We start from the raw sequence: 14673 nt of genomic DNA, 5'->3' as shown, positions 1-14673 counted from the left end.
CCAGTGGGAGCAAGTAGTTGTCTGTGATTCGCGATTTCTGCAATATAACTTCAACCGGATTCTTCCTCCAAAGACTGACTGAGCTGAGCTCTGTCCTTTCCCAGTTGCTGAGATGCTTATTGCAGTCTGGCTCTTGAGTTGTGTTCTGTGTGGAGGTGTGACTGTGGACAGTCGGCTCCCGAACATCACTGGGAAACATCTGAAAAATCTGAATTATCTTTGGGAAGAGCTGAAAGATGAAACTAAGGTGGAAGCACAGGCAAATGAACTGGAGAAACACGAAAGCATCTTAAAACAGGTAACAAAAATAGTTTGCGTTGTGCAGCAGGCGGGACACAACCAGCATAATGATGCCATGAGTTGAGTAAACTGCGGTTGCAAACACCAGTTACATCTCTGATCTGAAACATTCAGCAATGTCCAGACAGACACAGATACAGCCAAACCGACGTATTTGCTGGTTGAAGACAGGCTGAGATAAGCAGATATCAAATGCAACAATTTGCAACCTTCTAAGTGTACACAGAAAGATGCATGTCTAGCACTTTTATGGAGTCTTTCATCTTCCCCAATTTTCACTTCCAATTTTTTTGGAAAGGGAATCAAACTCCACATGGGATAGATGTTATCGAGGCTGGGTTGATAACTAAGCGAGTCTCCACAATAACAGATGATTTTCTTGGCATGTTCTTGCTTTTATTTTTAAACAAAAAGTTGTGTCTTTCAATCATAAAGCGCTTTTGAATTATCGACAGGGTGGTTGTTTCATTGGAGTTGTTCTTCACTCTGCAGATACGTTTGATTTAGTTGGCAATGTTCAAAGCGGTAAAAAAAAACTAACAATATAATTATTGTGTTATATAATAACTGTGATCAATTCAGATTAATGATAAAACAAACTTTACATGGATCTCTCCCAGGCACGAGGTGTAATTACTTATTTCCTTGCCTCTAGCTTTTGGGGAATATTATAAGGTGAAGGCCGTGTCCGAGGGCTCGGATTGCCGCTGTAAGTGTGTGCTCAGACCCCTGAGCAAGGAGGCCTGTCAGAGGATCAATGAAGGTAGAGCTAAACCGGAGGATGTCTACACTGTGGAGACCATAAACTCGGGACCCCACTGTAAATGCGCTTGCGTGGCTCCACCTTCGGTTCTCAACCCCTGTGATGCAGAGAACAAACTGAAACAACTCCAGGGGGAACCAAGAACGGATTTAAGGTTTGTTGCAAGCACACGTGAACTCAAGCTACATATTCAGAAGTCGCTGGGAACACTCAGCAGGTCAGGCAGCATCTATGGAGAAAGGAAAGTGAGTCAACATTTCGGGTCCATGACCCTTTGTCAAAACCATTCTGACGAAGGGTCGTGGACCCGAAACGTTGACTCACTTTCCTTGCTCCATAGATGCTGCCTGACCTGCTGAGCGTTCCCAATGACTTGTTTTTGTTTCAGATTTCCGGCATCTGCAGTATTTCGTGTTTTGTTCAAGGTACATATTGTTGGGTGAGGACAGATATCAGCTGCGATTGCTTAATTAACGCTTAATTGCCTTGCCTTCACACATTGTCCAGCATTATAAAAGGAAGACATTTGGACTAGTAGGGCTATGGCTACTAGTTCCTGTGGTACTGTATCCTAACAAGGATTAGTAGCTTTATAATCCTTACATTTGATATAATGCCTTATTGTGATGAAACAGAAACCCCAATGTATGCACAGCAATGTCCCACAAACAGCTCTGAAGTGAATTATCTACAGGAGAGCAAAATTGACAAAAACACTCTTCCACCACCACCACCTTGCACTTGTGGAGTGCCTTTCACATAAAATAACATCTCAGAATGCTTTACAAATCATTAATTGTGAAAGTAATTACTTATATAATCTCAGACTAACTGCTTGGCATCACCAAACCAAGTCTAAATGTATCTCATCTTTTTTGAGACTCTATTTAATCTTAGTGATGTTCTGAACATTGGATGATTCAACTCAGTTTCTTGGTTTAGAAAATCAGACAGACACAATGTTCATTTTTGTATTGAAAGTCTAATATTTTTGTATCCATTGTTACAAAGTTTCAATCATTTTCAGCTCTCCTCTTTGTTGGACATGCTGGAAGGTGCCTTCTTTGGTCTGGACCTCTTGAAGTTACAGACTATTACATCCAAACTCAACAAGCGCATTGAGAAACTGGAAGAGGTAGGTCTCGTAGCTAAAGGTGACTTTAGACAGACTTTTGTCTTTGTTTTTACCTTTGTGACTCACGGTTGGGATGCCGCAAGAAAGATTTTCTTTCAAGAGGCCACAATCATTTGTGCTGGTATATTCTGTGCCTTTTGCAAAGATTAATTGAGGAAATTGCAGTATAAATTAGGATTCAGCAGGACGATCCAAAAACAAACTGCGGTGGAGCATGACTGGTGAGACAAGGAGGCAGCTTATTGATTCACTCAGACTTTTTCCCTTAAAGATTTTTGGGTGATTCCAATTAGTAACAGACCTCTCCTCAGCTGGTGCAATTATGAATGGATAATATAAATTAGGCTTTCTGCTCATTATTGCTTTACACTGGAAGCAATGTTGTTTCACTTCCAACAGAATAAACTGATTATTTCAGTTACGGTGTATGATAGCATCTCACAGAAAATCTCCTACTCCTGTACCAAGTGTTTTCCAACACAAGTCATGGAGGAATTGACAGCAACAACAAATTATATTTATATAGCATCTTTCACGTCGGGAGGACGTCCCAAAGCGCTGGAGTCAGTTCTGGATGATCTGCAGCTTGTGGAGGGAAGAGTTGGGAAGGCTGATAAGCAGGAAGTTGGCATGACAAGAGTGACAAGAGAATATTTCAGTTCCACTTGCACAATTCAGAAAAATATCCACAATTTGGCAAGAAAATTTCCATAACAAAACTTGATAACAGGAAATGAAAGATAATGATTCACATTTGAGTGATCAGCACCTGAAAATGAAAATGAAAATTTGTCTGATGTGATCCTTCACCTGAAATAATCTTTCCATTTAGATGCTGAGCAAGCTATTGTGCCTTTCCAGTATTTTCCTGTTTCTATTTCACGTTTGTGCTTTACATCTAGACCTTTTAATGTGGTTTTCTTTGTCTTTTAATTGATTTCTTATCAATTCAAGTTTAACCTTAAAAGTGAAATTAAAGAAATAGAAAAATGAGAGTAAGAAGGAGATGCCCAACACTGTTGTATTGTCCAACTGATCCCTCCTTTCTCCAGGCTTCAGCAGTAGATATCTCTGAGCAAGACGAACATGGAAGAGTTGACAACAATGTTTTGAATCTGACAGAGAAAAAGGAAAACCGTACAAAGGTTCAGACCAACACAAGTGAACAAATTAGCGGCATTAACATAAACGTCCTACAGAGAGATGCAGCAGCGATTTATGCCCAGTCTGAGGTAAGAGACAAAGGAGCCAGACATCTGGCTCTTTGTTCAGCTATTTGAATATGGCAGCAATGCAGACTATCAAAATGGAGCAAAGCATGGAGGGAACATGAAAAGTAGGAGTAAATTTTTTGTACTTCCAGCACCTTCCATGAAACAGTGAGAGCTCCAGAATGGACAGGAGCAGTTTAAAAGGGCTAAGTTGTCAAGCCACTAACCTAATAGTGATACTAATTCAGATTACTTGCAATCAGGAACAATAACATTTCCATGCCAGTAACCTAAAATGATGTGCGAAATAAGCTCCACACAGCTTCAATGCAGGACAGAAAAGCATATTGACAGTGCAATTAGTGAATGCCTCTTAAGGAATGAGACAGCGCTGTATTGATCAAAATGGTTCTAGATCTATTCATAAGATTGTGAATCTCGTGAATAAATCTGGAGTTCACAAGGTTCAAGGTGGTCCTTCAGGTTAGTGTCCAGGCAAAAGAATCAGCAATTGGTACTGATGCTCCTTGTATCCTCCAATCAATTCCCCCGATGTCTTATTATGATCCATGGAAAGCCATGATTCCACACTTGTGGGCATCCACCACCATTGTCCCACCAGTTAGCCCAATATTCCAAATGGCGGGAGCAGCTACTGTTTGGAGATGTTTTTTGTGCTGCTGGCAATCTCACCTGGGGAGGAATATGACAAATAACAAACAAAATCAGATCAGGTTTCTTTGGAATGAGGTGGTGGGAGGTTTATGTTAACCTGAATCAAAAGGTAGACTTTTGAGATTGGGCAGAAACAAAAAAGGTGGTGCATTCTAGCTTGCAGAGTTCCCTGCAGTCTAGCCCTTTCAACTCTTTCTTCGATTATGTTTTTTTTTAAAAAAGGAAAAATACATAGGGGAGCAGATTTCTGACAGAGACAACAATATCAAAATAACAAGTGGTAAAGGTTCCAACCAGCATCCTTCTCCATTGAACTTGGCACTGAAGTGGATGGAGAATCGTCACCACAGGAATAAGACATCCCAAGCACCGACCATTATCCGCACAACATACTACAAAGCAAAACCCCTGGAGGACAGAGATGATCCCGGTACGTGCACAGTGCAACTTCCCATTTATTGTGTGGATGCATGTGTGGTGGTGAATCTTTATTTGCAGCATGTTTGTACTTGTCTCACCACATGCCATACTCTGGTCCATGGGGCAGGGTAGGTGACTTGCTCTCGTCCTCCTACACAACTGCTCCAATTGGTTCCAAGGATCCAATTGACTGAATAGTTGACCTTCTAACTGTATTACATAAATGTATCAAAGATCTCAAATTGAAGAGCCAGTCACAACAATTAAATTAAAATTTAGCACAACTACCACTAGAATCACTGGCATGCTTAGAAAATGTGATGTACTGTAGTTACAAAGGAATTTAAAGGCATTTTCTTCAAGGGAGTTTCTCTTGGTGGCCTGACCAACAATCAAAATTGGCCACTCACATCATGACTGTTTGTAGGATGTTGCTGTGTGCCAACTGGCTGCCTCACTGACCTACAAATACACTTACTACACTTTACAATGAATCCTGTGAAGCCCTTTGATGTGTACATCTGATGTGAAAGGAGCTACATCAAAAGCAAACATTATTTATTTGTTTACAGACGCCAGTAGTTTGTCTCATTGAATGCAATGTTCAATTCTGGGAAGATGGACACAAGAATCAGAAATTTAACAATGCCTCCTTAACTGCTCTTGCGTAAGTCTAACTGGGAAAGGAATCAAGTGAAATTACTCTCATCCAATGATAATCTACAGCCAATGAAAGTTAATAAAACATTGACTATGGCCATGATCTAATTATACTGTTTATTTACTGTATTTCACCAATCATATGACAATAATTCCCAAGTATTGAGTTAAATTTAACACTTTCTTCCTCTTTCTGTAAACAGAAGATGATTTTGCCAGTGGTGAGGATTCAATACGCCTGTTTGTTGGAGATCAGCTTGTTAAGCATACTGAATCTGACATCACTGCTTTTCGGGTACCAGCTTCGGTGGTGAAACTACCAAGAATTAGTCTTACGAAAGCAACAACATTGAAGGCAAAGAATACTACACCTACCACTGCTACCACAGCAATTCTCAGAGAATCACCTACAACTCCTAATGTTTCTCTTTTCTCCAATATTACCAACACCAATATGACGACAACTCTTTCAGTAAGCATTCTAACTACCACTGCAACCAATGCAACTGATGTCGGAACCAATGCAACAGACGTCGGAACCAATGGAACTACAATGAATGCAACTGTAATCAATGCAATTGCCACTGCAACCAATACAAGCCTCACAGCAACCGTTAAAAATTCCACTAACGCAAGACCTTCTTCCCTCACAATTCCTGCGTCTCTGACCACAATTGATGCCACAGCTTACACCTCATCTCCTGCTGCAACTTTTACAATGACCACACTTCCAACCACCATCTCTGTGACCTCCAAAACCCGTATCACCAGTATGATGACTGCAGCCTCAAGTGTCCCTGTGACCAGTGTGGTTCACATCACTACTGCAACCAACACAACTCCTGTGACCGCTGTACATGTGACTACCATGGCTCACAACACCACTGTGACTACTAGTTCTACTGCAACCACTGGCATGCCTGTAGCCAATACCACCATGATGCACATCACCACTTCTGCCACCACCACTATACCCACCACCATCACCCCAACCAGCCCGCTCCCCACCAGCCCGCTCCCCACCAGCCCGCTCCCCACCAGCCCGCTCCCCACCAGCCCGCTCCCCACCAGCCCGCTCCCTCTGACCACCCCGCTCCCCACCACCACGATCCCTCTGACCACCCCGCTCCCCACCACCACGATCCCTCTGACCACCCCGCTCCCCACCACCACGATCCCTCTGACCACCCCGCTCCCCACCACCCCGCTCCCCACCACCACGATCCCTCTGACCACCGCAGTTCCCACCACCCCGCTCCCCACCACCACGATCCCCACCACCACGATCCCTCTGACCACCGCAGTTCCCACCACCCCGCTCCCCACCACCCTGCTCCCCTCCACCACGATCCCCTCCACCACGATCCCCTCCACCACGATCCCCTCCACCACGATCCCTCTGACCACTGCAGTTTCCACCACCACTCAAAGGCCCACTACCCCAACTACTACTACAACTCCCGCAACCACCAGAACCACCACCAATGCAAAAAGGCCCATAAGCAGACGGTTTACAAAGGTTAAACTGAAGCAGCACAGGGACCACAGGTCACACAACGGAGATGAAAGCAAAGGTAAGTCATACGACATTGACAAAAATAATGGATAAATAAAAGACCTTAATTTTCAACTAAGAAAACATTGATCATTTACTGTAAGCTTCACTCAACCTATTGAAATTCAGACTTATGGGTCAACATTTGTTTTTTCACAGATTGCATTGCATTAAGATTCAGGTGGAAGCCAGTGGTTCAGGCTAACTGATAAACAGATTAGCAGGGCGATGCACAGAATGACTGACAGAAAAATAGGGAGAAAAACTTTTATTTATATAGGGCCTTCCATTTAAGTTTAAAATCTCAAAGTGCTTAATAAAGATAGTGAGCAGGAAGAAAGGAGGAGGAAATTAATTGAAAAGCAAAGTCAAAGAGCTATTTTTAGGAGAATTTTCAGGTAACTAGGGAAGAAACAAATGAAAGATTTCCAAAGGGCAAGGCCATTGTGGTTTAGCCACCATCTTCTCAGTGAGTGAGAAATGAGGAACAGAACAAAATTAGCAGAGCTAAGAGAATGGCATAATAATAATAATAATCCTTGCATTTGATATAGCGCTTTTCACGTCAGGAGGACGTCCCAAAGCACTTCACAGAATATACTGTAAAGTAAGTTGACTGTATATTTGTGGGCGAACGCAGCAGCCAATTGCGCACAGCAATGTCCCACAAACAGTCATAGATTGAAAATGACCAATTTAATTATTGTTTTTGTTTTTTGGAGGCATAGGTTGCAGGAGACCATAAAGTGATTAGAAGGTCAGGAAAAGAATTCGCTGAATTCGCTGAGAGCCAGTGGAGCTTGGTGATGATGGGAGCAGTGGGTGTGTGGAAACTGACATGTCTCCTATTTTAAACACAGAGTTTTGGTTGAATTTAGAGCTTGTGGAAGGGAGAGGTAGGGAGGCCGGCAAGGAAGATCATTGGAAAGTTTAGCCTCAAGGTGACAAAGGTATAAACAAGGATATTAGCACCAGAAGGAGTAGGGATAGGGTGTAAGTGGCAAAATTCCACAGATAGGAAAAGGTAGTCAAAGCAATGGACTGAGTGCATTTTGAAACCCAACTAGGAATTAAGCAGAAGGCCAAGATTGAATCAACGTAATCTGACAAAGAGACAGAGAGGAGATCTATAAGATGATAGATAGATGAGATATACAGATCGACCTGTAGTCTAAACACAGGCAGAAAAAAGATGCATACACAAATGAATAAGGAGCTAGGTGACACATTGTGAGATAGAGAAACCAAATAAGACATGTGGAGATGGTTGATGGACAGATGGAGAGATAGGCAGAATCAAACCAACAAATAAATAGCTAGACAGTCCAACAGATAAACAGTTGCATAGCTACACAGAAAGACAAACAGAGACAAAAAGCAGAAAGATAAGTTAATCAACAGATAGATGAAAAATACACATATTAATAGATTTGCAGAGTTATACTGATAATTAGATATTCGTTTTCATTCATCCCGTTCAATAAAATTAATAAACTGTGGCTAGATACTCAGTGTTGATCACAGATTGTACTCAGTCATAACTTTCTTCAAAAGCAGTTTTTAAAACATTGTCTTAATTTAAGTGATGCATAAGCCACTATCCTAGCTTCATGTCTATGCATATTGTCTAATTGAATTTTCAGAAGACATTTGATAAGGTTCAGCACAAGAAATTATTCGCAAAAAAATAAAGTGCATGGCTTGGTTATTGGTTGGGAGGCAGGAGACAGAGAGTAGGGATAAAGGGAATGTTCTCTAACTGGCGAGATGTGACAAGGGGTGTTCCCCAGGGATCTGTACTGGGGACTCAGCTTTTCACCATATATCATATATATAAATGACTTGGATCAGGGCGGCCCACTGGCCGATATCACCCGCCCCACTCCCCCACCCTCCATTTCATCTGGCCCACCCGTTCCCTCCATAACTCATAAATGTTATACTTCTGGAAGGGAAACACAAAAATATTGCTTATGCTGCCTGCAAACATTTCTCAGGCCCTCCGCAGCCAAAAGGTTGGACCACCCTGATCGGAGGAAGGAATAGAGTTGTATATCCAAATTTGCAGATGTCACAAAGTTAGAAGGCACAATAAGTTGTGTAGATGGCAGCAGGAAATTGGGTAGAGAAGGAAGGAATGAACAAAGGATTGTATGCGCTCCTCTTGCCAGATTTGAATGATAGAAATTTTAGTATGGATGGCAATTCAGCCAATTAGGTCTGTTTTTGGTTGTTCCCTCCTACTGGAGCTATGTATGCAATCAAATCCTATTTCTCTGTTCCTTTTCCTTTACTCCTAAAGTGTACTCCTATTCAGTGTTGGGGTAGTGCTGCTCTAGTTGAAGGTGTCATCCTTTTGATGAGATGATAAACTAAGCACTGATTGTCTGTTCAGGTGGACATTGAAATCCCAATATTGTCGCTCCACTTCACAGTAAAATCTTGTGAAATGCTTTGAGACGTCTCGATGATGTATTAAGGCTATATATCAAATGAAAGGATTATACAGTTTATGATAAGTGATAATGCCATGAATGACTCTGGAGTGGGCATTACTTTCAGTATAACTTGGGTACAATGCCTCAATAAACTCTAAATATTCACTCTCTCTATCCATTATACGGTTGTCTAAAAAAGATGGGGACAAACGACTATGGGGGAGAGGGTTAAAAGGCATGTTAAAGCAGGAATGCAATTTGCCACAAGCATTTATCCCATGGGCATCCAGCTGAACAGCTGCTTTCAATACTTTCACAAACACTGCGCTACAAATCCAAATTGTTTTTTTGGTTCTATTTTCTTGTTACTTTTAAGAACAGTCAATGTTGAGGGCAGATGTTAGTTATAGAGCCTGAAGACATTGTATCAAGGTCCCTGCCACTTGACCATATTACATTTTGAAGCAATTTGATGTGAGAGTGGAATTTTGCTGGGGGATGTTGGGTGGGTCCACAGGAAAACATATTAAAATCACTACAATATAAAACAGTGTGGCAGTATTTCATCCTGAGAACCTGGTATTCATCTGATATTCTCAGACCAGACCCATTCATGTTGCACCTCCAAGAAAATATTCTAATTGAAGTTTCTAAATACAGATTTTCCTTTGTTGGTAAAGTCACTGGCCTGTGTGAAATTGAGCTATACACACAAAGAAAAATCCAGGATTGTGCAGTGCTAGTTGTTCTTAGCCAGGATGACAGTAGACACCTCTCTGACCTCCTCCTCACTCCCCATTCCATCACCCGGCGACTCCGCTCGACTGGCACTGGGCTCCTGCTCTTCACTTGCACTCTCTGCCCCACCATTGGAGGTCATGCTTTCAGCCACTACACCCCAAACCTCTGGAACACTCACCCTCAATCCCTCCGCCTTGCCCCCTCCCCCATTTTCAAGTCCCGCCTAAAAACCTTCCTCTTCGACCATGCTTGCGCCACCTCCCCCCTCCAGCTCAGAGTCAGGCTCCACCACTGTTAAGCGCACTGAGATGCTACCCTGTGTGGAGGGTGCTATATACGTGCAAGTTGTTGAAAGTGGCACCTTAAATGGTCTTGGTACCTCATATTAGCCAGGGTTGCTGCTCTCTGACAATCAGAGTGCCCCCCACAGCACTGTCCAGTAATCCCCGACGAAAACGTGCATGGACATTGGATAAAGAAATTGTCAGATTCAGTTACCTTTGATTTTTGACCAGTTAGTTGAGTCATCTCCTGAAAAATGTTACATTCTGGTTATGTTAGAAAAAGATGAGTTATTATAAGTTGGATTGTTGCTATTGGTGCCCACAGGTATTTGCAAGGGAACTCTGTCCAGTATCACTGGTCCTAAAACACACTACACGTATGGAAAGAATGAAGGGGCCTGGATGAAGGATCCATTGGCAAAAGACAACAGAATCTACGTCACCAACTACTTTTATGGCAACACTCTGATAGAGTTCCGCAACCTAGAGAACTTCAAGCAAGGTAAGGGGATTAACTAAGCATGAAATGAGAGACCCAGTTGTGGCAGATAGAAATGCTAGATGCCCCTGATGCTGTTCAATTGGCCACATTTGTGCTGTGGTTGATGCAGGATTCTCATTTTGATATTCTGCAATCTCTGCAGACAGCAATAGTGAAATGAATGTTGATGTTCGTGTTTTGTCAACGTACACAATCCAGAGTTACCTGTAATTGCCTTGCAGAGTAAATGGCACATCGAGTTCACTGGACTACTCACTAGTCCAGTGAACTCAATACAGTATCATACTCTCAAAACAGCTCTGTAATATAGTTAGTATTGATTCTTCCACAGAACTGCAAGCTGGAGGAATGCCTAACCTCCCTCACCCTTCCTCTCTCCTACATTGTAATGTTTTTCTTTAATTCAAGCTTAGCATCAGCGCCTTGGGACGTCCTCCCAACGTGAAAGGCACTATACAAATGTAATTTTGTATTGTATTGTTTCTTACTTTGTTTCAATTACAATTACTTTGTTTCATCCATGATCCTATTTTCTTTACCTGAATTTGGCCTTGCCCTTTCATTTAAATTTCTCAATTAAACACTGTATGGTTACTTGGAATGGTAATAAAGGCAAAGTGAATTTATTTTATATTCTTCTAATCCAAATTTTGAAATAATTGTGTACTTATCTCATTATAGGATATAACTTACACGTGTTCGTTACTGCTTTTGCCTAGACAAACAACTTTTATTACATTTCCAATTATATTTTGTTTAATACTTTGAGCCATTTCAAGGCCTGTTTCATGACGCCTGACCTATAAGCCTCACTATTGGCAGGTCGATTTTGAATCTTTTTGCCCCCAATTTCTTGAACTCCATTCCTGAGTCTCTCTGACGTGCTCGTGCCCTCGTTCAAGGTCTGTCTTTGACCACGCTTTGCTACCTTTCTCCTCCGCATCCGCCTTGGCTTCCTACCCCGATCTCGGCTGCCCAGCCAGCAGTGGCCTGAACTCTGAGCCTTGCTCTCTCAGCAATAAAAAGAACACAAAATTAATGAGGTACTGAAGGCTTAGATCAATTGACCGACCAGACTATTGTTGAGCTGATAAGTTTCAATCTCACTTACTGGATGTCTCCTTTCAGGTCGCTGGAGCAATTCCTACAAACTGCCATATAGCTGGATCGGGACTGGCCATGTGGTGTACGATGGGGCATTTTACTATAACAGAGCTTTCACCCGTAACATCATCAAATATGATTTGAAGCATCGGTTTGTGGCAGCATGGACACTGCTCCATGATGTGGTGCACAATGAGGTCCCACATAGGAGGTGGCAGGGACATTCTGACGTGGACTTTGCTGTTGATGAAAACGGTCTGTGGGTTATCTATCCAACCATCGATGAGGATGGCTCCATGCAGGAGGTCATCATTATCAGCAGGCTAAATACCGCTGACCTATCCATTCAGAAAGAGACTACGTGGAGGACTGGCTTGAGGAAGAACCAATATGGCAACTGCTTTATAGTCTGCGGTGTCCTTTATGCAGTGGATAGCTACAACAATAAGAATGCCAACATCTCGTATGCTTACGATACCCACACAAACACACAGATAAATCCAAGGCTTCCATTTACCAATGAGTATTCATACACCACCCAGATTGATTACAACCCTAAGGAACGCATCCTCTATGCCTGGGACAAAGGGCATCAAGTTACATATGAAATCACATTTGCTTATTAGAACGGGTGACTTACAAAGTGGAAACACTTACTTTGTGAAAAGGGTAAATGTTCTTATATTCATTCGCAGATTGTGGATCGATCTGTTTCTGTTAATATAGCCATGGCAATCTGCTTTTAACAAAGGAAACAAAAAGGACTTTAAGGGCCCTTTAATCTGAGCTTTATGTAATAGTTGCATACCTTGCATGGAACGAGATGCCTGCCAATTCAAGTGGATCAGAAGCTTGCATGTTCCTATTGTAGCACGCGCTACTTGGAGAGAAGAACAATGTCTACCAGGCCCTTGATAATGACTGTCTCCCTGATACTTTGAAACAGTTATAGTTTTACCTAAACTGGATTTCAGAGTTTAAAAAAGGTTTCACACAACTCCAAATCATGGGACACAATAAATAATTCAGTTTTTCATCTTCTATGGACAGTTGATTTAAGCAGTAAAATTCACCTAAGTCTGCACTGTAACATTTAATATGACTTACGGAAAGTTTGAGTTACAGGCAAACTTGCGTAAATCATATAAAATCCATTTAATCAATAATCTACACTGCACACGCATACTTTAAAGCAGCCAGTGTCGACAGGTCAGAACTTCCTTTCCCAGGTTTCAACGCAGCCAGTAATGTGATCGAGGTGTGACGAGTTAGATGATTTGCTTTATAAAATACAACTAGTGTAAAGAAATCTAAGTGGTTTTTAGTAGGAAAGTGAATGGGACAGCATTTACCACTTAGGCGATTATATGATTTATAAAGCTAAGACTTATGCGAGTTTTACTGTATTTTAAAGGATTCTGGATGATTATTTCCCAGCTCCTTGGTGACTGAAGGGTATGAATTATTGACCACAGTATTGCACCTTGTGTTCATGAATTAGAAGTGGGTGTATTATGTGGTGTTTATGAGAAAGAAAAACCCGCAAATGCTGGAAATTGAAAATTAAAAAAAACGCTAGAATTGTCCAATGTGTTAATCAGCATAATATGCGGATAAACAAGTCGTACCCAAAATCTAAACTAATTTTCTCTTTTGGATGCTGATCGATGTGTTGTGGATTTCCAGTGCATGACTCAATTTGTGTAGCATTATTAGATTACGCATTTGACAATTTCCAGAAACGTTCAGTTTTTTTACTAACAAACACAAGGGCATTTTTTAAAAAAATGAAAATCCCACAGGAATCACCCTGTTACAATTGTTTGGATTATTTATGTCACAATCCGTAGGTAAAGAATTATTACAATTTAATCCTGCATCAGTAGTACTAAGCTACTATTTGAGATTTGATACATGAGTAAATGTACAGTGATTTATCCTCTCCTCTCTAAAAGCAATAACTCAACCTGGGTATGGTACTCCAGGCATTGAATGCCCTCCAATATCTTGCCAAGTGCCCAGTATACGTATGAGCTCAGACAATAAATCTGTGGCGGGAAAGGGGGGGTCTCATAGTTGAGCTAAATCCTGTCCTCAACATGGCCCCATTACTGTGGCTTGCCCTGGAGTACAAATGAATTCAGAGCAGCCTCGCAGAGTCACTCAGGGCATTATGGTACATACATGGGGACCAATAAATAAATAAGAATATAATATATATTTTCATTTATTAAAAAATATATTACAATATGAAAAGAATGAAATTAATAAATTTAAATTAAAGTAAACCTCAATTACATTTCTGAAGCCTCTTTGCTTTATGGAACTATATTGATGTGATACTCTATAAATTTGGGGACATTTAAACAGACAGAACGTTAAGATAAGGTAAAACAGAAAGGTATGTAAAAAAAATACTGCTCTCAAGCCTAGTGTGGAGAATGCATGCTTTGCAACCAGGCGGGTTATGGTATAGTTCACCAGTGGTTATCACAATTACACTGGGGATCACTGTCAATTTTGTTCTCAGGTGCTAGCTAGAGGGCTTTATGTTGGCAGGGCTTTGTCCTTCTGCAGCATGGCTGTTGCCTTAACACTGCAGTGCTGGAGGCTGGTACACAGCTGGACTGGCTCATACTCCCAAGGTTAGGAGCTGAGTCCTTAATTCTTTTGGAGAACCAAAAAGTCATGATGTTAATGAGAACTGTCCTTTCACCAACCTATAATTTGCTAAGTTATTATTCATTTCTGCTAAGTTGATTGCAGCACAATGCTTCTGTATTGGTTTGCCTTTTGTACAGTAACAGTAATAAAATAATCCTTGCATTTGACAATGTAAGGGATCAAGTGCTTGGGAACCAGGAAAGCAATGCAAGACAATGAGA

General features: G+C 41.4%; 1 protein-coding gene across 1 annotated transcript; it reads left to right on the top strand.

The window, feature by feature from the left end:
* Window positions 1-112: 112 nt before the first annotated feature.
* On the top strand, window positions 113-12901 carry LOC103184812 (olfactomedin-like protein 2B). Its single transcript, XM_042334958.1, is given in 9 exon segments — window positions 113-359; window positions 956-1192; window positions 1195-1217; window positions 2091-2198; window positions 3251-3430; window positions 4307-4514; window positions 5368-6738; window positions 10508-10684; window positions 11813-12901. Coding segments are annotated over 9 exon segments (3153 nt in total). The 3' UTR covers window positions 12415-12901.
* Window positions 12902-14673: the final 1772 nt, after the last annotated feature.

The sequence above is a fragment of the Callorhinchus milii genome, unplaced genomic scaffold, assembly GCF_018977255.1.
Source record: "Callorhinchus milii isolate IMCB2004 unplaced genomic scaffold, IMCB_Cmil_1.0 Scaffold5, whole genome shotgun sequence".
In the NCBI taxonomy this organism is placed as follows: Eukaryota; Metazoa; Chordata; class Chondrichthyes; order Chimaeriformes; family Callorhinchidae; genus Callorhinchus; species Callorhinchus milii.
The sequence above is the reverse complement of the archived record's forward strand: the minus strand, read 5'-3'. Positions and strand labels throughout refer to the sequence as shown.